At 34.4% G+C, this 24,545-nt stretch overlaps 1 protein-coding gene across 1 annotated transcript; it reads right to left on the reverse strand.

Moving 5' to 3' along the window:
- Positions 1–4,138: 4,138 nt before the first annotated feature.
- Positions 4,139–21,490, reverse strand: LOC108908656 (E3 ubiquitin-protein ligase SHPRH). Its single transcript, XM_018712769.1, has 17 exons — positions 21,090–21,490; positions 20,741–20,911; positions 20,409–20,615; positions 18,641–19,500; positions 16,777–16,972; positions 16,414–16,577; positions 16,188–16,358; positions 15,958–16,135; positions 12,836–13,101; positions 10,257–10,447; positions 9,860–10,203; positions 9,703–9,803; positions 7,962–8,156; positions 7,679–7,906; positions 6,034–6,345; positions 5,810–5,970; positions 4,139–4,882 (listed from the first exon to the last, which is right to left on the reverse strand). Exons 1-17 carry the CDS (start codon positions 21,427–21,429, stop codon positions 4,648–4,650), a joined length of 4,320 nt encoding a protein of 1,439 aa, XP_018568285.1. The 5' UTR covers positions 21,430–21,490; the 3' UTR covers positions 4,139–4,647.
- Positions 21,491–24,545: the final 3,055 nt, after the last annotated feature.

Here is a 24,545-nt window from a genome sequence, read left to right on the forward strand (position 1 = left end):
GCTGTTTTCTGAAAGCCGGGTTATACAGGGTGTATAGTCTTTCCGAAGTCAGTTGAACATGTATAAAAAGGCCTAGCAATAAAATTTAATGAGTTTCATACGCGTTCCTAAAAAAGTTTTCTGCTAAAAGTAAAAAATTATAATAATTTGTATAGATATAATGTGTAGAAAATTTCTGTTAAGTATATGTTCATTTGGCCAACAACATATTTTAATTATTCAAGCCCTTAAACAATTTTATTATATTGATGGTAAATTTGGTTTTGTTCCTTTTCAAAAGATCTCCAAAATGCCATGTTGTAATAGTATTAGTAAACAAATTATCCCTCTTATTTCTCCTTTTGCAATTGTAATATGAATTAATAGAAGGTGCCTATAACAAATTAAATTTACCTGAATCACACCGAATTCCGCATTGCTGCACTGCACTGCTAGGCCATTTGTCGACAACTGAATTTATGGCCAGATCGCCCAGTGCGGCTGTGTTTGTACCGCGTTTGCCCGCGCGTTCATTTTTCAATTGGGCGACCAGACCTGTATATGGGTATGGCTAAATAAATATGGGAACAAGTTTTTCAAATATTTCAATGCCGAGTTGGTGCGTCAGCGACCAAACCTGGTACATGCTGCCAACCTGTTGGTTCTTCAATTGAGATCAGAAGACTGCGAGCTAATTGAAACGATTCTATGAGCTAATCTAAATTTAAGAATATTTATATAAACATTTGGCCTTGATAAGTTGAATGCAATTTTATCCATATACTTGTGCATAAAATTTAGTTTCAAGTGTCAATAGAGATACCTTTCATGGACAAATGTAAAAAATACTCATAAATTTGATTGTTCCTTAATTTTTAACAAGTCGGTGTGTTACATACACTCTATCGTACAAAGGCGCAGAAAAGCCTCAATATATATTATAAAACTCCGCAGTACAGAAGTATTCTACGTACACAGAAAAAACAATTTCTACGGATTGTCATTTTCTGCACTCATATAATGGGTAATTTTTAATTTTCGAAAATACAGAATCCACTATCAAAATTGCACAAAATTTGTATTTATTGCTATTTTGAAACTTAAAGTTCCTATACAGGGTGTCTCATAATTAGTGTCCAATAATTTAGTTAATTAAATTCAGAGGCCAACATATGATAGACTTGCATTTCCTCTACAAAAAATGCTCTATTTCCAATAAAAACGGATTTATGTGCTTAGAAAAGCACACTTTGGAAAGTGTAATAACATTATTTAAACGGATTTTTCTCGAAAACTGATTACTTTTTCGATATAAAACAACATTAACATTTTTAATAGAAAAGTCAGATTTATCAAACTTTACTGTTTAAATTTGCAAATAGAAACATGTAAAAAAAATTGTACCCGTTGAATTGTTAAATTTTATTAATGTATGTAATGAAATGCTTAGATCTGTTTTTCTCGGAAATGGAGCATTTCATCGAAAAAAATAAAGAGTACATTTTTGTAAAGGAAATGAGGGTCTATCATCTGTTGGCATCTGAATTTGAAAATTTCGACAAGCAAAAAAATTGGAGCAAATTTTAGCCGAAGATCCCCTCAGTTGAGACGCTCCTGACTACAATCTTTGAAAAATGTTATGATAAACTATTTCGACTTTTAATGAGCATTCACGATGTCAAAATTCATAATTTTCCTTCAACCCATTTCAGAAATATTTAAAAAAAAAATTATTTTTTTGAGGCCCCATTTAGAAAACATTTCTCGACCTATGATTATATGAAAAAATATTCTTATTTTTGGCAATAGAATCTAGTGGTAAATTATTGGACACTAACTATGAGACACCCTGTATAAGGTACGGTGGTTTTTCCGATTATGTCGGCCTATGTCCATGGTCGCCGTCAATTACAGAATTACCTTTCACTTCCTAAGGAAGCATTAGCTAGAAATATTTGACCCGCCCTTGTTGTTCTTGGGCAAGCTCTGTGGGGGCAGACCCGCTATTGGATCTCCTAGACCCGCTCTGGGGGGCCTTTGTTTTAGCAAAAATTGTACCTATACTGATATCAGTTCAGAGTAACTCTAAGTTGCTATTAGCTACTAATAGCTATTATTTTTACCAATTCGAAAGGCCCTCTGATGTCCATTTCCGTTCTGGTTGGTTCTAAAGCCGCTACGGACGGAACCGCTTCTCAAGCAATGGTAATCCTCCGAAACTATCCGTAATGTCTTCTGTGGCTGGTCGCATCCAATGCTCCCAAACGTCTCACCGTTCCTAACTTCCGGCATCTTCAGTCATTATCTTGTGGAATGTCACAGCGCCTCCTTGGAGGGTGTACGAATGGAACTGATGAATATGGCAGCTTAAAAGATGTGCACCCCTAGGTAGTCAAGTAGCTTGAAGGGCTGTAGGAGCTGTTTTTGGAGAGAATATAACTCAGAATGGAATTTTATAAATATGCTTTATTGTTGACTTTTGAGTGGTTTACAATTGATGTTTAACAATAGATATTGTTTATAATCATTGTATAAATTTGGATCGTGCTGCAGGCACTGGCCAGGTCTCGCATACTGGTTACCGAACTGACGATGAATTGGTACTATTTCCACTCCACGGCTTCGCCTCTCTGACCATTTCTGGGTCTCTGGAATTGGGCATCCTTCTACATTTATTTTTAGGTATTTACTCTTATTTCTTAGCTTCCGTTTAGTTTGGATTTCGTCGAATTTAGAGAACTTTGGGTCCCCAAAACCCGGAACAGCTCTTCCTCTTTTAACTCTTGTCGTTGCGGCGGCGGCGGGGTGATTTTAGACTGTTTAGAGCGGTTTTTGGCACGGCGACGTGTAATTTGGCGCATCCCGTGGCGCATCGTCCTGAATCTCACCGTCGACAACATCGTCCCCTGTCAGTGTGTATTATTAGAGTACTTTTTATCTCATTTTTTGTTAGCTATATTAGTTTTAAAATAATTAATTTGATTCGGCTGGACACGATTACTGAAAGTGATGATAATAAATAACACCCAACATAAATATAATTCAAATTGCTGAAATAGTTTCAAAAGACAAAAGAAAAAAATATAAATATAAATATCCTGTACCGTGTCGATCAGGAATTTTATCTTTTAACGTTTCGAAGAATGGCTCCTCACGAGCAATGACTTTTTAAAACACTCTGTATGCAGACTTACCTAACCTTGCGATCTTATTCCTCAACTTTTTTCGTATCACAGCATATTTAACTTAAAACAGTGATATTTTTTCATCAGGAAAATGAATTAACATACAACGTTTAATTGAAAGAGATTTTATTACAAAATGTTAAGTAAATTTAAAATATACATCAAATTAAATGCGCCTACACTCGAATTTACTCGAACTAATCTAAAAAATAAAAATCACATGTCCAGAGTGTGTCAGAAATGTGCGACTTCGTTTTCCAAGCAAGGAAATTTATACAGGGTGTTCAGTCGCTAATTGACCAAACTGTACCAATACATTCCAGGAGAGACATTAAGGAGGACTAGTTGAAATGAGATTTTCTTGCAAAATGCTTCGTTTTCGAAATAGTGTTGAAATCGAAAAATTTACACCATTTTCAGACAGGTCAAAAACTCGTTAAGCAATTTTTTTTAATTTTATGGACCAGTAGTGGGCAAACTGTATTCTTGGAGTCTTTTAATAAAAATAAATGTATTTAAGTTTAATTAAACACCATATTTTAGTAAAATTTGTAGCTTTATTAATTTTTATGATTTAGACTAACTTACCTCTACTCAAATGTTAGATAGAGACACGGGTCTTTGAAAATAGTTCCATGAACGAACATTTAGAGACATTTGAACAGAGTTAAATTATTCTAAATCGTAAAAATTTATCAAGAAGTTGCAAATTTAGCAAAAAGATGTTTAATTAAATGAAATCCGTTTTTTTCTGAAAAAATGCACCTTAGCTATTTTTTAGTTATTTTTAGTAATTTTTTAATTTTCTTATTTTTATTATATTTTTAATTTTATTTTTATTTTTTTATTTTTTTTTTAATTTTTTTTTTAATTATTTTTAATTATTTTTAGTTATTTTTTCAGTAATTTTTTCATTTTTTTTTAAAGAGCAAAGCCTAAAAACAGTTTTACTTTTTTAAATTCAACACCCTGTGTCTGCAAAACAAAGCATTTTTTGACAAAATTTTTTTCGAACTACTCCCGTAATTTTATCAAAGAATTTATAAAATCTCTTGGTGACTTTTGACCGATTTTAACTGAACACCCTCTACATAAAACACAAAAAATAAATTTCAAATTAATTTTTTATGTCAGTAACTTTAAAACATATTTTTAACGATGAGCATGTCATGATTTAAGTAAAAAAACTCAATCAACCTTCATCTTCATACATTAAAAAAGATAAAGTTCACTTGAAATACAAGATATGAAAAAAATTTAAAATATCATACACAATATTACAAAAAAAATTAAATGTATTGAGAATGTGATGTTTCCTATTATCTGTGACATTATTCTGACACCCTGTATAGCCATCTAAAAATTTTACTAACACGTACACAACTAGAAACACATACCTAAAATATATCTCCATATATAAATACTGACAGACATAAAAATATCACATTTCCAAAATAAAAGATGTAAAATCGTAAAAAAAAACTCAGGCAGTACTTGTACTTGAAGTCCCGACGTTTTCGTTTGAAACCGATACATCTTGTTGAGATCCGGCGGTAATGTTCGCCTCATCCAAAGCACCCTCATTGCTGAGGAAAAGCTCCGTAAGTTGGTGCAGGGTAACTTTGTTCTTGTCCCAGCTGTCAGCGTCGGATGTCGTCGCTTGGTAGATGCTCTCCTCGATTGTGTTTTTTATTAAAAATTTGTGGACCGTGGTTGGCCTAGAAAGGAAATTAAAATATTTTCTTACTCAAACGTGCAGTTCGAAAAGCAAAACTACAGTTAAAGCATTAAACATATACGGATGTTTCCAAAGAATTCCACACCCCCGTATTTTTTTCACCTTTCTATCCAGAGGAAAGTGGTAAAGACCAAAGTTTAAGGAAATTGTCTTGCGATCTCAAAGATACACATAAAAAAACAATATATTCATCGATTTCGTGGCAATCTACTATTTATCCAGTGTGTTTGTCCAGTAAACAAACCCAAATATTATGCAAATTATGTTTTTACGTATTTCTTTGATGGATTAAGAAAATTTCCTAATACTTTCGTAATTTTTTTATTATTTCAGACAGAAAGGCAAAAAAGAATGTTATGTGCATGTCCTTGTACAGTTGAAGCACTGAATGTACAGGATCAGCATCAAATGTACAGATTCAGCGCTAAAAGTACAATTTCAGCAGCTCCAAATGTACAAAAATGTGCCAAATAGCAAGTAATGTACCATAGACAAAAAATATATTCTTTTATCTTCACTAAACCCTAAAATGTAGCGTATGAAGAAATTATGTAGGACAAAGGGATAAAATTCAGAAAAGTACTAACTTTTTTAGGAAAATATCAACATAATCGTAACACAATAAAATTGAGGTTTTGAGTGAATCTGTCTCACGCGGCCTTCATAAATGATTATAAGCCACATGACCGACAAACTTAGGCAACCAACATTTTACGGCTGGTTCTACCAACTAAAAATTCCTAAATCTTAGCATCATCAATATTAATGATTCGTTTACAATGAACAATGACAAACCATTACGTCTAAGCTCAAAATAATGCGATTGCCGACTAGTTGGATAAAATTTCGTGAAAAATTACGCCAATCACTAGCCGGCGAAACAGAATCTTACAAAAGGTACACTTACTTCTTTTGTCCTATCCGATGAACTCGTCCAACAGCTTGAAGCTCGTCGGCTGGATTCAAAAGTGGTTCCGCAAGGATGACATGGGTGGCCTCTATCAAATTTAAACCTTTCGATCCGAGAGCGATCGGCAATAAAAACACTGTGATCCGTTTCTTAAGGTCCTACATCGTTCAATTAGAATTAACACATCAATAAAAACTGTACAACTAAAATATAACCTTTACCTTAAAATTTTCTATCCGCGATTCCAACTTTGAACTTAAAGCCAGTTCGCAGGATATGTCGTTCATTTCCAACGCCTCCTTCAGGCATTTCAAGACGGACGCCCAAGATGAGAACAGTAAAACTTTCACATCGGGGTCATTGCTCTTCAATTCGAGCAGCAATTTGATAACGCCTTCTATTTTAGTCGAATAATTTCCCTTTATTTTCACACAATCTTCATCCGTCACGGTGCTTCCGGCTTTGATGTAAGAGATCTCCTGGTATTTCTGCTTATTCCGGCACACGGAACACTGTATGTGCTCGCCAACATTCTGCAATTTCAGATTGCTTACATGCAAAACAGAAATAATTTTTGTATAATCACATATATTTAATTAGTTTCGGACTAGCTGGAAACACCAAATGTACACTTTTAGGGACAAATGTACAAAATATCTAAAATATATATAACTTTTACAACTACAAATAAGTAAGTACACACAAAAAAAGTATTTTGGGAATCGGATTGAGAAGAAGAAATGTACAACTGCCAAATAGGCAATATGGGTGCCAAATGTACAAAATAGATGCTAAACGTATAAAATGGGTGCTAACTGTTCAATATAAGATCCAAAAATAACTTGCATGTAATCACAAATTGATACATATAAAAATTATATTTTAAAGAATATTTACTTGACATCAGACTACAAAAACTAAATGTACAATTTGAGTGCTAAATGTAGTAAGTCAGTGTTAAATGTACAATGTAGGAGCTAAATGTACAACAGGGGATCCACATGTACAATACGGGAACCAAATATACAATATAGGAGCCAAATATTAATACAGATGCCAAATGTACAATGGGGAATCCAAATGTACAATGCGGGAGCCAAATGTACAAAATATCTAAAATATATATAACTTTTTACAACTACAAATAAGGATAACAAAAAAAGTATAGTTGGAATCGGACTGAGAAAAAGAAATTGTATACAATTGCCAAATGGGTAATATGGGTGCCAAATGTACAAAATAGATGCTAAATGTATAAAATGCATGCCAACTATACATTCAATCGACCAATAATCACAAATTGGTATATACAAAGATTAGATTATAAAACATTTACTTGACATCAGACTACAAACACTAAATGTACAATTTGAGTGCCAAATGCAGGAAGTCAGTATTAAATATACAATATAGGAGCCAAATGTACAATATGAGACCCACATGTACAATATGGAAACCAAATCTACAATATAGAAACCAAATATTGACACAGGAGCCAAATGTACAATGCAGAATCCGAATGTACAATTCGGGAGCCAAATGTACAATATGGCAGCAAAATGTACAAAATGGGCGCGAAATCTACGAGATACTATTTTTTTCCTAATCACAAATAGGTTTGTCACAAAATAGACTAATGAATATTTGAGGAGCATTATTGCAAAAAGCAACAAATTCATTTACAAAAAAAAAACAGATTGATTTTGTATGAATTTGTGAAACATTACTTTAAAGACACCATATTTTTTTGCGGGTACAGATGAATCGTCGAACATTAACAAAAAAATTTTTAGAAAATTAATAATAATTCATTTGCACATGCATAACTTGAAAATTAAAAGGGGATTTTATTTAATATTGTTCTACCTGTTCTAGTAGCACTTGGATGCACTCCAGACAGTAACTGTGACCACAAAGCAAAATACTCCAGTGGTTCTCCAAGGTGTTCTTGCAAATGGGACAAGGGTCCGGGCTTTGTCCTTCATACTGTTGCTTCCGCAACGTTTCCAGGTAGCTCTGCATGCCTAACGACTTCTCCAATTTCTGCATATTCATCTTCCGCTCCGTCGTCAGCAAGGAGTTTTGATAATCGAGCTGAAATCCAACTAAGCTATACTGAATGACCAGGAATATTTAAAAGTTTACTAACCTCGTGCACACTTATCAAATTGAGATGCTCGTTTTTGTTCTCCAAAGTATATGTGAGGCTTTTTAAAATTCTATCAGTCTTTTTCTCCTCGATCACGCCATTCGGATCTTTTAGTTGCAATCTCACTTTGCATATATCCAGTTCGTCGTGTGCACATATCTCTCTGTCCAAAAGTGTCCAAAACTTTCGAATCTCCTAAAAATGAATTAAGTCTGTAGTAAGTTGGGAAAATATGTGGTGTTATGGAAGGTTGGGTTTTGCTCGTAGTGTACAGACTATCCCATTTAAAATGGATTCTTCCATAGCTTTGCCAAAGAATTAGTCTTGAGCAGTTTTCACTTTAACTTATTTAACAGCTGAGATACAGACATGTTCAAAAGTGTCACAATAACGAGAAACGCCCTGTAACTCAGAAACAAATGAAGATAGCAAATTTCTGATTTGACAGTCGAGTTTGCCATAAAAATCGAGCTCGAGAACGTGGTGTCAGATTTATCATATCTTTAGTAGTTTCTAATATACCCTGAAATCCCATCGAAAATGGACCAGCCTGTACAGTAAAGGAACCTAATGTACAATATGGGACCTACATGTACAATATGGAATCCAAATCTACAATATAGGAGCCAAATATAAATAAAGGAGCCAAATGTACAATGCGGAAGCCAAATGTAAAATGGAGAAGCCAAATGAACAATATGGGAACCAAATGTACAATATGAACACCAAATCTACAAAATATAATTTTATTCCAATCACAAATAGGCTTGTCACAAAATAGATTTTAAAGAAGAGTATTTTTGCAAAAAGCAACAAATTCATTTACACAAACTTAAACTTGTTGTAAAAATAGATTGCTTTTGTATTACTTTGCAACGTTATTTTAAAGGTACATCACTTATTTATTTAATGTCAATGCGGGTGAAGCTCAGAACATTAAAAAAAAAAAAGAGTAATGGGAGCTAAGATTGCTTCCTGTGAATCGCAAGGTAGCAATTTCGGACTTAAGTTCTCGTTAAAAACAAGCGTTGTGGGGGAAGCGTCCTACACTGCACAAAATGCATTGCAGAGAATAGGAGTCAAAAATCAAAAGGGAACCTGGGAAGTGGCACCAGTACATCGCCTAGTAGTAACTTTGAGAATTAAATTTTTGGAGAATTTGCATAAACCGGACTGGACACGGTCCAAGAAGAGAAAATTTGAAGTCAGACAGTGCGAGGGCTCGTGAAGCTAGAGCCGCCTGGAGTGTAGTGGGTGTTTTTGTATTTTTTAGATCATTTTGGAATTATCTCGGTGCCTTCACTTTTGATATACACAATAGGACGAATATCTAAAGAGGGTTGAAAATCCATATAGTTTGATATAATTGTCTTTTATTTAGCGATCCTTCTTGTCTACGATGTAGGTACTATTGAAGTGGTTTCTCTGCATTTTCCTACATAAATTTTTGTTTTCCTGCGACTTCTCCACCAAAAACGGCAAATTTTTGCTGCAGAAGAGATGAAACCCAACGGGAACGCCCATCGTCGAAAATTCAAAAAACAACTGAATGTCAGTTCGTTCAGATCACGGTGGGTCGTTATTTTGTCGTTAGTCACCGGTTCTGGTCTTTCAAAGACAATATTATTGCGATAAAACTTAACTTGAACATTTAAATTTTGCGATGCTTGACACGAGCGAAAGGTCAAGTCGGCGAAAGCCAACTTGCACCGTTCTAGTGTTATTATTAATCATCTCTCACCTTAAATTCCTTCTTTAAGCCTTCTATCATATTTATGTGTACCTCCCCATCCTTAATATGATCGGGATTTCCATTTTTTGCTTTTAACAACGCCAACAAAGCTAAAAAGATCACGTAATTACATGAAGGTTGAATTAAATACTGAAAAAATTCTTACATCGCATGATGATCTCCTCCTGAGTAGGCTTCCAACTGCCTAGAAGAGACATTTCTTCAAAAGCCTTCTTCCTCTGCACCATATTGAAGAGTTTCGCCTCGTAACGTTTCAGATCAGCGTTGCACAAACAGAGGGGACACTTCACTTGTTTCGCCTTCTTCTGCGGCCTGAGATGGCAGTTCATGGCTTTCTCTGTTAGTTTCTCTTTGATCACGATCTTGAAGATCGTTTCTGGTTGTTCGTCGTACAGTTTGCTCATGGAATCGTACAGTAGATATCTCAAGTAGAACACGTCTTCGTCCCAGGTGTACACCAGCTTCAAAATGTTCCGCTCGCTGCTACTCCTAAGAAAGTTATGTTGACATTTAAAGTTGTTAAACGATAATTGACTTCTAACCTTAAGTTACATTCTATATTTGCTCTGTTGCACTCATTTTGGATCCTTTCCAGTAGGTTGCCGTAAAAATCGTTAATAAAGGTCCAATCCAAGCCGTCGGAATACCACTGGCCCTGTTTCAAGACAAATTTTTGTTGCAACTCCTCAACGTGCATCATTGCCACATTGCTAGATTCATAGGCAGAAACCGTCTACAACAGAGAACGTTTTTCAAAATCGAAACTTTTTACAGGCTGAAAATACTGAAAATTTTAGTTATTCAGGATTGAAAACTTGGAATTTTGAGTGAAAAAAAAACACTTTTTCAAAGAATTTTTCGCGAATAACTCAAAAACTACGCATTTTATTAAAAAAAGTGTAATGTACAAAAATGTAGCTTATAAATAAACAAAGAAAATCGTTTTTTAAAAAGTGTTGTACGTCCTATACAAAGCAAAATATAGTTAGTCGAAGGGGACTTGTTTTGAGGGGAATACTCGAATCAATGTATTCAACGTCAAATAACGGAAAAATGATTCATTTTACGTGTATAACGCTCCCGGAGTTTTTTGTAGTACTCTAAAAGACCTTCAAAATGAGCACTTGTAAAAGTTAAGTAGAGCAAAATTGAAGGAGTTATCGTCAAAAATGTATGGGTTGCTCATATTTTTTTAAGGAAAAATGAGCAGTAAACGCAGTACCATTTCCATCAGAATTAAAATTAATCGTAGACCCTTTACAATTAGTTTTGTTCGTGTTTTTCATACGATCCTGAAGATAGACCGGTTTAGAATGTGTATTTTTTTAATAATGTACAGTAAAAGTTGAAAATGTATTTTTCATTATTCAAAAAAAATTGCCTTAATTATGTAATAACTCTGAAACTAAGAAAGATACGTAAAAAATGATAGACAACAAAAACGTAGCTTTTTTTCCAACAAATATTTTGCTTTTTTTTATTCCTATATCATATAAAATAACGGAGATATCGCCACTTGAAATGTCCATTTTAGTGAAAAAACGATCTGTCTCAAGCCCTTCGATCCTTTCCCTTTAAAAAACGAAGGACTTAAAAGGTTTTATATGCAAACGATCTTACAGCTCTTGAAATTATCTTTAAAATGCTTTTTTGTAGGATACTATAGCTTCAATATTAACCGAGTTATGGTAAAAAAACCAATGACATTTTTTCGGAGCTAAATAGGCTTTCTCATTTTTATATATTATATTATTATACATATAAAATAAGTAAAAAAATTTAATGTGATTATTTATATGCAGCGTAGCAATTTTTTTTATGATTGATTATATTTAAAAATCGATTATAATAAAAATATTTTACATTAATATTGGTAAAAGGGTAAGATAAGCGTTGAAAATGGCAAAAGTAAAATATTCTTTCATAAGCAATATAAGGGAATTTTTATTTTAAATTATTGCACAATTATAGCATTCCAAGATTTAAAACGTAATTTTTTATCATTTTTTTAACACAGGGGTGATTTATAAGGGTTGAAAAGTGTTATGAGATACAAATTCTTTCATAAGCAATGAGGGAATTTTTATTTTAAATAATTGCACCGTTAAAGCATTCCAAGCTTTTAAAAAGTAATTTTTTATAATTTTTGTCAATACAGGGGTGGTTTTTAGGGGTTGAAATGGAAAAATTCTTTTATTAGCTATAAGGTAACTTTTATTTTAAATAATTGCACGATTTAATCATTCCAAATCTTTAAAAAGTAATTTTTTATCATTATTTTTTGCATTGGGGTAGTTTTTAAGGGTTAAAGAAGGGTCGAAAAGATCAAATATATCATAAAACATGTTTGAGAACAAGGAACATTATTTAATCTTTGTGTTTGAGCAAGATTTTTATCAATAAAATACTTAAAACTTAATTTTTTCAATTTTTTTTCACTTAGGAGCAGTTTTTACCCCTAAAAAACAAAAAGCGTCAATCGGGTAATGTCACTTTTGAACTTGAGCCAAAGTGAGCCTTATTCTAAATTTTCATGCAAATCCATGCAGTTTCAAAGAATTCGGAGGTTACAGCTGATTTTCAGCTCAATGACTGTACTATTACGACTTACAAAAGAGATGCAAAATCGATCACCAAAATCTAAACTATTTATTCTGACATAAAATTTTCCTTCATTTTCATTTCTGAAGTAAAAATAGTCATTTCTGTTACAGAAAATGAGTCGTCATTCAAAATGACCTTGAAAAATGGTAAGGTCAAATTTAAGGTCAACCTCTAAAACAAATAATTCTAGCCATAATTACTCTTATCAATTCTTCATTCTTTTCGATTATGAAAATTATGGTTTATTTTCAATGATCACTTTCACAAAAAACCAAACTATGTATTCCAAAAATAGACTTTTCTATTTAAAAAAATAAGTCGACCTTGAAAATATGGGTCAAGGTCAAATCCAACTTCCAACAAACCTCACGAAATGACCCCCCGCGCCAAAATAATTGAAGGAGAAATTAAAATGACTCACCCTATATATAAACAAGTAAAAGAAAACTGCTGAAAACACCCATTAAAGCAAGTTCTGTACCAAATTGCCGCTACGTAAAATTGCAAAATGACCTACCTCTTTTCTGAACTTCTCCATATATTTCTGTTCCAGATCAAAGCAGTCCTTCCTCAAACTACCGTCTCTCAAAGTGGGCTCATTCGGCTGCCAAGTATCCAACACTTGTGCCAAATTATGCATGGTATGAATAACTTGCAGCTTATCCACCATCAACTTCGCCTCCTTATTGCCTTCGGAAAACCTAGCCGCAAGTTGCAGGACCTCCCTGTAGTGAGCTATAGCTTCTTGGGGTTCTTGCAGGAGCAGCTGAATTCCCGCCAAACCTTCGAAAAAATTTTGTCCAAACTGTATTCTTTTGAAATATTCTGTATTCTTGCTGATCTATTATCAAACTTGACGAAGACTAATAATGTAAAAAACTTTGCAGGTGCTTTTTACGTGATTAGTCTTTGTCAAGGGTGATATTAGAACAGCAAGAATACAGAATATTTCTTTGAATAATTGCATTATTTAACAATTTTAATATACCAGGTATGTGGCTTTGTATTAATTATGGAATGGTGAATTCAGTCAGTATTATTTTTTTTACTTATAATTTTTATCGAAATCAAAATTATTTGCAAAAATTTCCCTTTAAGTAAAATAAGGTGGATGGTGAAGACGAATGTCACATTGGTTGTCTTTTCCTGTCAGGGGTGTAGTGGGCTTGGAGATCTGTGATAACACTGTGTCCAAAGTCAATCGACAGTCGCCACAAAGCATTTCTTCAATCTTGTTCACCATCTCACCAGTCACAATTGAGGGACGCCTATTCCTTTGTTTATCATGAGTATTCGTTCTGCCAGCTCACGACACCACTTGTACACAGTACGATTCATCACACCAATCCCCACAAACAGTTTTAATTTTGTTAAAAATCTGGAATGGCACCTTTCCCTTTGCAAGAAGAAATTGGATTACACTCCACACCTCGCAGCTGACAGGATTCGAAACAGCGATACTCATTTCAACGTGCCACTACAACAACAGTTCTCAACTGACTGAGACAAATGAGCACATGTTCTGCTCCTAGCACCTTGACCTTGAATGCAGTGTTGCCAACTTTGTCGAAAACCAAAGCCACAGAGCATCAGAGTCTCAGTACTGTTACTTTGTGGATATAACACATTGTTCAATAAGTCCAGGGACTAACTATGAAAACAACATTTTATCCGCAAAATTCTTTATTATTCATCAACATAATCTCCTTCAAGTGTAATACAATCATTCCAACGCTTCTCTAACTTTTCAATGCCATGTTTGTAGAACGATTTGTCTTTTGACTCAAAATGAGCCTCAGTAGCAGCGATCACCTCCTCATTCGAGCCAAATCTTTTTCCCTGGAGCATCTTTTTGAGATCCGCAAAGAGCCAGTAGTCGCTGGGGGCCAGATCCGGCGAGTACGGAGGATGGGGAAGCAGCTGGAAGCCCAATTCGTTGAATTTGGTCATCGTTTTGATTGACTTGTGGCACGGTGCGTTGTCTTGATGAAAGATGACTTTCTTCTTCTTCATGTGTGGGCATTTTTTTTGATATTTCGGCCTTCAAACGATCCAATAACACCATGTAGTAGTCGCTATTGATGGTTTTTCCTTTTTCGAGGTAGTCAATGAAAATTATACCATTCGCATCCCAGAATACGGACGCCATCACTTTGCCGGCCGACTGTTGTGTTTTTGGACGCTTCGGGTGGCTTTCACCGGTCGTACGCCATTCAGCTGAGTGCCGACTTGACTCCGGAGTGAAATGGTGAATCCATGTTTTGTCCACTGTCACATATCGACGCAAAAAATCCTGTTTATTGCGAGTAAACAGTGCCAAACAGCTCTCCAAATCATTGATACGTTGTTGCTTTTGTTCCATTGTGAGCAAACGCGGCACCCATTTGGAAAAAACCTTTTTCATAGCCAATTTTTGGTGCAAAATAGTAAATGCACTACCAGTTGATATGTTCACCATCTTAGCTATCTCGCGCACTTTCATTTTGCGGTCACCCATCACGATTTTCAATACTTGCTTGGTGTTTTCGGGAGTTACTGCTTCATTTGGCCGACCCGAACGTTCCGTATCATTTGTATCAGCACGACCGCGTTTAAAGTCAGCATACCACCGACAAATGGTTGTTTTCGACGGAGTAGAGTCCGGATAACGTTTTTCAAGCCATTGCTGAGCTTGAACAGTGTTTTTTCCCATTAGAAAACAATGTTTTATCAACACACGAAACTCGTTTTGGTCCATTTTTTCACGATTGCAAAGGTAGCGTCACTTTAACCACTATAGCTTTCTTGGTTATGTTTCGAATTACATCAAATTTTGACACATCTCATCTAAAGGTTGGTACTTCTGAACCTTGGTATATACATGGCATTATTAGCGCCATCTCTACGCTAGTCCCGGGACTTATTGAACGATGTGTTATCTCGTGTACTGCAAAAGACCGCTGTTATGATTTTGACTAACTTAGGATTTCGGGCAGAAGGCCCAAGAGAAAGGTCAAGTCAGTGTCAGCGGACTAGCCTAATCTTTTATTTAGTGACTAACTAGTTTTTTTTTTGTTTTCTTAGAGTTGTACCAAAATAAATAATAATTTTATATTGCTGGTATACAACCTATATCTATCTGTCCACGAGCATTGCCAGACGTCCCTATTTTAGCGGGACATCCCGATTTTTAGCCCGAAATTAAATGTCCCTTGCGGGCCAGGCTCAGTCCCGCTGTTCGGTGATTACTCGACGGCACAACAATTAGTATAGTAAAGTAACGTAATTTCATTAAAATATATTTTCTATGGCAATTTTGGCTATCTATCAATCGTCATGTAAATTTAATTTGAAACTCAAATAAAAGGAAAAGTAGTTAAAAACTAATGATTATATATGTTTTTTTAGTATGTCCCGCTTTCGACGAAAGAATACTGCTTTTTTTACTCAAAAGGTTTCAAAATCCCGCTTTGCCTGAAAAAAAAATCTGGCAACGCTGCTGTCCACCCCATCCCTCTTTTCTATCTCTCTCTGTCACCCCTTACCACATCCAATTTAAAAACGCCCTGATATTTGTGAAAATGTTCGAAAAGGTAAAACACAGATTTGAATTGTTCTCTCACACATTAGGTTTCGTTTAAAATTTAATTTTGTTCTTACCATTCAGCGAGGCGATTACAAAACGTAAACACTCCTCACTGTCCGAAGTATTCTTCAAAATTAACGCGTCGAGCAGGTCCTTCATAGAAGTGACTTGCTTTTTGGTGGCCAGGTACCTGCCCCTTAAGGTGTTCGGATGGGTACAGGCGTGCCTTAGTGTCAAGAGGGGCGCCAATATCTAAAATTAAAAAAAAAGGTTATCATGTTTTAGGATATTTTAGAGAATTTACCTTTTTCAAACAACTCCTGTCCATTTTCCCCAGAAGCAGAGAGGGATCGATGTTCTGCACCCTGTGCAGGAAATCGCTACAACTGAGCTCGTGCTCCCTTCGGTAAAAGTACTTTTCGACTGCAGAGAATTCCAAAAAGTGTTCCTTATAAGTTTGTTTTGGAATGTTGATCTGAAAATAGAAAGATACGTAACGAACAATATTACACGGCGATAGTTTGTCAAACCTGGTTCACAACGTCAATTTTGGATGTCCTCCACATTACTTTTGATAAAAACTCCAGCATGGGGCCCTTGTTGCCCTTCATATAAGGGTCGTAAAGTATATATTTCCAAGTTTCGAAGTCATTGTATGGTGTTATTTGTAAATAGTCAATTAGCCCCTGCAAATCTAAAACGCAAATATTTGTACTGAACTGTACATAATGTTTAAAAAATATGTACACATTTACATGGTCATTCCGTACTCAACTAGACTGTGCCATTCTGCCATTTACAGTATATACAGTATGTCGGTACTACTCTGCATATTTTTAAAGGATAAATAACAAATCAAAGATTTTAAATATTTTCTCTATTGCTGTAACTACCTGATATTTCTTTCGAAATTGGTGTTCCCGTAATTGCCCATCGGAAAGTTGAATTAATTTTTTTTGTCATTTCTGATACCATCTGTCTGGGTGTCTCCACAGTTTGGGCTTCATCCAGGCACAACCTCCACCACTTCACTCGCACCAGTGGACTACCTGGTGGGGAATATTTTCTTTCTCGTCTCAAATTCACAACCTAATGTTTTTACAAAAATAAAGCTCTAATGAAAAAGCTCAGTTATGCGGTTGCTTATTCAGTTTGCTATTGCAGCTTTGAGAATATTTAAACATATAAAATGCAGAAATACTGAGACACAAGGCAGTTGCGGGAAGGTTTACTTTTACTGTTTAATTCAAAGAAAAGCTCTGATGAAAGCCATCGAATGCTGTTGGAGACTTACGGTGAACACACTCCATCGATAAAAACATGTGTGTATTGGTTTCGATGCTTTAGTAGTGGCGATTTCGATGCAGTTAACAAAGGACGCCCTGGTTAACAGAAAAAGTTCCAAAATGAGGAATTGGAAGCGTTACTCGACCAAGATTCATATCAAACGCAAGATAAACTTGCTGAATACTTGAATGTTGATCGCACGACCAAACGTTTCCAAATCTTTAAATGCACTCGGTATGATTCAAAAGCAAGGAGATTGGGTGCCATACAAATTGGAGCCGAGAGTTGTTGAATAACGATTTTGTGTGAAAATTTGCTTCAACGGCAAAAAGAAAGAGTTTTTTGCATCGTATGGTGCCTGGAGATGAAAAGTGGCTAAGCTATGATAATCCTAAGTATAGAAATTCATCAGGTTTGCCTGGACAGGCATCAACAGCTACGGGAAGGCCAAATATTCATAGTTCGAAGCTCATGCTCTGTATTTTGAGGAACCAGCTTGGTGTTGTGTATTATGAGCTGCTTCAACCGAACGAATCCATCACTGGTAAACACTACCAAACACAATAGATGCATTTGACCCAAGCATTGAAGGAAAAACGGCCACAATTCAAGCACAGTAATTTTTCAACATGACAAGTTCGACCATTTGTTGCTCAGAAAGTCAAAAAATATTTAGAAATGCTAAAATGGAACGTTTTACCCAAACCGCCATATACACCAGATATTGATCCATCAAATTAATACTTGTTCTTATACATGGAACATGGCCTGACTAAGCAGCGCTTCCAATCTTACGAAGATATGAAAAATTCAATCGATTAGTGGATAGCATCAAAAGATGGGTTGTTCTTATGACGGGGATCCGTATGTCAAAAATATGGAAAAAAGTACTAGCGATGGACAATACTTTGAAAAATAATAATGTACACAATTTTTCACAATAAAGCCTCGACTTTACAAAAAAAATCCTTCAAAATTAATTCACAATGTCAAAAAGTGACATCAGTGCAAAGGTCCTAGCATTTTCAGAGTTATTTGGAAAAACCTTTCTTTTTTTCTACTTTTAACATGATTTACTGCCTAAATTAAGTCACATTACGCTGTATATTGCTGGCAATTATTTTTATTTCCTTATTTAATCAAAACCAAGGATTAAAACGTATTAAACTAGAAAACGTTATTGCGCAAGTTCCTAAAAGTTTTATCAAATTCAGATTTCACTTTTGTCAACTTTCGCAATCGCATGCTGGCAGAAAGATGGGGAAAAATAGTGGCTAGCATTGAAAGATAATAATGTACACAATTTTTCACAATAAAGCCTTGATTTTACAAAAAAAAAAACTAGTCCTGGTATTTTTATGAACGGAAATAAGAAAATAGAACTACTATTTAAAAAATCTAAATTCTTAGGCTCACCTGACTTAAACAGTCAGGTGAGCCTTAATGGAGTATGTAAAAAGTAAAACTTACCTGTCCACATTCAGTCAACCGTAACTCAGCCTTCAAAACATTGTATGTCGTTATAACCAAATCATACTCCTTCAACTGCGTAGGATATACCGGAGTAGCACTGTACCCCTCGTACTGCAACACCTTGAAGCCCCCCTTAACATGCCTACAAATCTCATTGCACCACTGAGTCCGTAAAGCTAGCGGTGTTACGATCAACGTCGCGCTACACTCTAACAGTGGTTCGTCCATCCAACACTGAGGGCATAAATATCTGCCAAGGGACTTTCTGTACCCAAGACAAATACGGTGTTGGTATTTTCCACAGGAATCACATTCGATAATCCCTTCTTCCGAGGTGTTACCACAGACACATTGTACCAGAGGCTCATCTTCATCTCTGTAGGGATAACTACTGGAGCTTACGCTCATACCAGAAAGGATACTGTTGTACCACAGTTCGAGAGCGACTTTTGTCGCACTCTTGTTACTCGACGGTTTAACCCAATCGTTAGGGACCTTTAACTTCTTTGGTTGATTGACAACTTGATTGGGTGCGGTATCTTCTTCAACTAACTTACGTTTTCTCAACTGCTTGTCTACTGTTGGAGACTTCAGTAGCTCTCCTGGATCAATATCAATGCCTAGAGTTAGACAACTGGTTTCCTGTGCTTGCGAGTTATTTGTTGATCGTTTATTTAACAGTATGCAAGCAAGCACCTCGACAGTTTTGCCTAAACCCATTTCGTCGGCTAGTATCCCACCATTACAACATGGTGGGACCACAGGCTTGTCTATATCTACATAACCTGTGTACTTATTGTAATAAATCGTGAGCCCTGATTTTAATACAACTGTTGTGTAAAGTGGATGGAGCAAATCTGTAATATTAAGAAATATAAGTATTGTAAAGGTGAGAACGTTCTCAATGCGTGCTTAAGAATATTTACGTTTGTTTACACATGAAAAAATCATATGCACGAATGTTCTCTTTGTACTGTAAATGTCAAGTTGTAAAGGTAAATGTTTTATTATAGTTCGCTTGAGCGAGGTCATTATTTATCGTTAATTTTTGTAGAAGTTTGTTGTGGTTACTCATGTGATATTTGTTTTTCTGTTTTGTTAGCTCAGGTTAAATTTAGGGTTGGATTAGGATAAGTTGTCAGGTTCAATTAGGTTAAGATAAACTAGGTTAAGTTAGGTTAAAATAAGAACAAATTTTTAATAAAAATTTTGTATTACAACCTTTTATTTGTACCTCTATGATATTTTTCTATTTTTTCTTCAACCATCCTTAGTTTTTTGTCTCTATACTACTTCTTTAATAAGATACTATTCTTTTCCATCTGGAAAATGTTATTTTTGATTACCCTGAAGTACTGCAAACCCACTTATAAATATATCATTTTTCTTAAATCGATATGTACCAAAAACTACTTTTATGATTTTCCAGCCAATAAATGGTTAAAATCAGATTTATTGGTTTAATTTACATATTTTACATAACTTTACCACATCAATTTACCGACAAACACTGTATTACATTCCAGGAAGCTTTCTACGTATTTCTTTCTCTTTTTTCTTTTTGACGATTCATTTTATATTAAAGGTTACAATAAAAAATTTTTAAACAGCTATCACGGTTTTTTCGTGAATTTTATATTTTTCCTATGAATAACTAGTATTTTGCTCTATTATTTTACAGACACACAATGAGTAATTTTCAAGGTATTTAATCAATTTTAATAAAAATTACTTAATTTTTTTTTAAATTACCCGTATTACATACCATTTTCAATATTAATCATCCGTTCTCTATGAAGCATCCATCTCACCGCCTGTTCTTGATATGGCCTCAATTTTGGTTTCAAGCAAGGATGTTGTATATTTTCGCTGTTGCTCAAATTACATTTCCTAACAGCAGATATATCTTTATATAAATTCAAAATTTCCGCATTACCATGGAGATTTCTATCACATATTTCCAAAGCAGTTTCTAAAAGCAAATCTATCAGTAATTTTTTAAATTTGATATATGCTATGTACTTTGTGAGGTACTAAATGAAAGTTTTGTGATTTATAATTTATAAGCGCATTAAATATTTTTATTTTTTAACTCACCATTGGCAGTGTCTGTTTCAAAGTTGTACATCAGATGGAAAAGAGTTTTGAGACAATTACCAAGTTTAGTATAAAACTTTGGCAATGGTAAATTTTGAAAATAAATATCCATGTATACCTCACCATTCTTTGTCTCAAATTTCAGAGCCAAAAATTTCATTGTACATATTTCTAAAACCAAAATATAAATAGAGCTGAACATATAATATATATATATATAAATATATATATATTATTATTAGTTGTGCTGTGTCCTCATGACAAATTTCTAAATTCTAGTTCGATTTTTAGAAAAATATTTGAAAACAAAAAAAAAATACAAGTAAAAATACAATAAAAATAATTGTACCTTTTAACATGTCTACATCAAAATTAACTTTAATAAGAACTATTAGTGACCCGTCACATTCTACAACGACTGTATCCTTTTCCTCATCTTCCACAGAATTAAAAATGATTTTGCACTTTTTATATTCATCCGGAAACACATTATTAGTAGTACCAATAAATATATTTCCTAAATGGAACTTTTTATTGCTATCCTTAGGCAGTAATATATTTATATTCGTGGATTTATATTTTCTTTGTGTTTTACGCTTTTTTATGACTGGTATAAAATTGTTACTATGCATATTCCAAAATTCCGCATCCTTAGTCTTTTTTGCAGGAATGTTCTTCTGTCTAACCATTGTACTCTATTTTTTCGTCTAAAAAAAAATTGAAACTTGTTTTCCTACAACAATCCCCACTTCTCATTAATCATTTTTGATTTTTGACTTTTGAGGTTAATTTAATATCAAATAGTCCAAATAGCCAACTTAAAAAAAAAATAACTTAATTACTCACCACTAATCCGTTGCTAACTTCAAATTTGATATTATGAAGAACTCGCGCCATTATTCCATGGCTAGAAATTGGCCTCACTGATTTGGGATCGAGGGGGANTGTGTTTGTCGGTCACGTCGGGTACGTAGTCAACGGCTTGCCTTAGGAGGGGATTGTCATGTCTAGCGGCTACGTCAAACCGTTTCTCCGCGTTTAGTCTTATTGTCTGTGTGAACGGAACTATCAATTTAGGGCTTAGAGCTATACTACTACTACTAGTACTAGTATGTAGTATCATTTATCTAGGCTAGTATGCTCTAAGATTTAGGACGACTTCAACGTTCCATGTGAATTGAGATTTGGCATAATAATAATAATAATAATAATAATAATTTTATTTATCTATATAGTACAATAATGTTTACTATTTATTACAGACACATATTACATATAGACAAATAGGAATAACGCTCAGTTCGCTGCATCAGCAGGGTACTGTTCTTCCGCGCATCCTAAAGAGAATAAACGATTCTAAAAAAATATATATTTTAAAATAGATGTGGGGACTAAAAAGAAAATATATAGCATATAAAAAATCAACAAATAATAGAGAAGTATCTTAAACTTGACTATTTAAAAAGTAAGATTTGAGAGATATCCTAAATTTGTAAAGCGACATTGGCATTGACATTGCTGCTGAGGTATTACTTAGATCATTATATAGTTTGACTATATTATGGGAGAAGGACCGTTCAAAGAAAGCGGTTCTATGTCTGGGCATAGATAATAAACCTTTATTTCGTATATTAACATTATGCACGTCCGTCCTAAATGTTATTTTATTATAGAGATACGGAGGAGTTTTTGTAGAAATCAACTTATGATAAAAACAGATTGCATGATAATTTCGTCTAGTTTTCATTGGGAACCACTTCAGACTCTTGAAAGCGGGAGATATATGATTATATTTTTTAATGCCGCATATAAATCGGACACAAGCATTTTGCATTCTCTGGATTCTGGATGTATCAGTACTGTCTATACAAGGATTATAAAGAACATCACAGTAGTTAAATTGAGACAAGACCATAGACTCACACAGTAGCATCTTGATTTGCTTACTTAATATATGCCGACTACCGTATAGAAGTTTTAGATTTGCAAACGATTTTCTCAACATTGAATTTACAAATGATTTAAATCTCAAACCAGAGTCTAATATTACACCCAGGCTTTTAGCTTCTCTAGTAACAAAAAGAGGTTCATTGTTTATGCAAATATGCATTGAGTGAATAACTTCATCCAAGACAGTATTTCGACCAAAAAGTAGAACGGAAGACTTAGAGCCATTTAGCTTTAAAGAGTGACCTGTCGCAATAGTGGACAGAGCTGTTAAGTCACTATTAATTTTCTGGCAACAATTAATAGCCTCAGACGGTATAAAAGAGTAATACAGCTGCGTATCGTCTGCATAGAAATGATATTTACAATGGTTGATAAAGGTTTCAAAGTTCAGCGTATACAGAGTATAAAGAAGTGGACCCAGAATAGATCCTTGAGGTACTCCGGTTGACATTCTAACTTTATCAGATACTTTATTATTAACAACCACAGATTGTACACGATCACTCAAATAATTTCTAAAAAGCAGTATAGACTGTTCCGCGAGGCCCACGAAGTGTAATATGGCTAATAATATATCATGGTCGAGTGTGTCGAAGGCCTTACTAAAGTCTAACAGAACCAATGCACTGATTTTACCGATGTCAGCTTGGCCAATAATATCATCTGTAACGTTTAAAAGGGCAGATAAGCAACTGTGTTGTTTACGGAAACCTGATTGATGTAGAGGCATTAACTGATTGTTGTTGAGATAGTCCCGCAGTTGGTTTTCAATTATTTTTTCTAGCACCTTAGACAAGACTGGGAGGATTGCTATAGGCCTGAGGTCTTTAAATTCAGTTGGGTTAGAAATCTTTGGGATTGGTTTTATTAGAGATTCTTTCCAGCAAGAAGGATACACACTATTTTCTAAACAATAATTAATTATATGTGTGACTAACGGAACTATATATGGACAGCATAATTTTATAAAGGTTATGTTAATACCGTCGGATCCAGTCGCCTTGGTGGATACATTATTAATTATTTTACTAACTTCTTCTTCATTAACTCTAGAAAAAGCAAAACTGTTGGGTATATTATTCTTCGTATTAGAATTATAAAAGCTAGTCCATTCGTGTTTAGTGTTGTTATCAACTTGCTGAATCGAGGTTACAAGAAAATTATTGATAGAGTTTGGATCTGCTAACTCATCAGGGATAGTTGGTATTACTTTGTTAATAACATTCATACGTCTCAATTCTCTCCAGGTGTCCTTTAAATTGGAAGTGCGAAATTTGTATCCGAAGTAAGCCTTCTTTTCATTTTTTATTGCTGCATTAGTATAATTACGCCATGCTTTATACTCTTGCCAATGAATGGCATTCTTATTCAATTTAAACTTTTTCAATTTTTTATCCCTAATCGACATGAGTAGCTTCAAATTGTCGGTCAGCCACGGGGCGTATGGTTTACGTAGCGTACATGTTTTAATTGGAATATGTTTGTTAAACAAGGTATTTAAATTGTCATTTAAAAAAACTAATTTTTCATCAATATTATCAATTTCAATTAAGTAAAAGAGAGGGAGCGTCGTTAAATCCAACATAAATAATTCATAATCCAAATTTTTATAATCTCTATATATTATTTGCTTGGGTACTGACTTTATCTGTGTCGCCAACTTAACGTAAACAAGGTCATGATCTGATATACGTCGGTTTATTTTAATGACGCCTTTATCTGAGACCAAGGACTTATCTGATATTACAATAAGATCAATTAGTGAAGTAGATCTAGTAGGATGTTCAATGATCTGACTCAATTCAAGTATTTCCAAGAAGTCATTCATGGCTATGGTAGGTTTGTTCTCAAACTC

The sequence above is a fragment of the Anoplophora glabripennis genome, unplaced genomic scaffold (genome assembly GCF_000390285.2).
Source record: "Anoplophora glabripennis isolate ALB-LARVAE unplaced genomic scaffold, Agla_2.0 scaffold208, whole genome shotgun sequence".
Lineage (NCBI taxonomy): Eukaryota > Metazoa > Arthropoda > Insecta > Coleoptera > Cerambycidae > Anoplophora > Anoplophora glabripennis.

Coding starts and splice junctions, on each gene's coding strand:
- LOC108908656 (XM_018712769.1), bottom strand. CDS start 21,429: ATGGTTAGACAGAAGAACATTCCTGCAAAAAAGACTAAGGATGCGGAA. Junction 6,346..7,678: donor TCCAAGTGCTACTAGAACAG/GTAGAACAATAT, acceptor CTGAAATTGCAG/AATGTTGGCGAGCACATACA. Junction 5,971..6,033: donor CGCGGATAGAAAATTTTAAG/GTAAAGGTTATA, acceptor TGAACGATGTAG/GACCTTAAGAAACGGATCAC.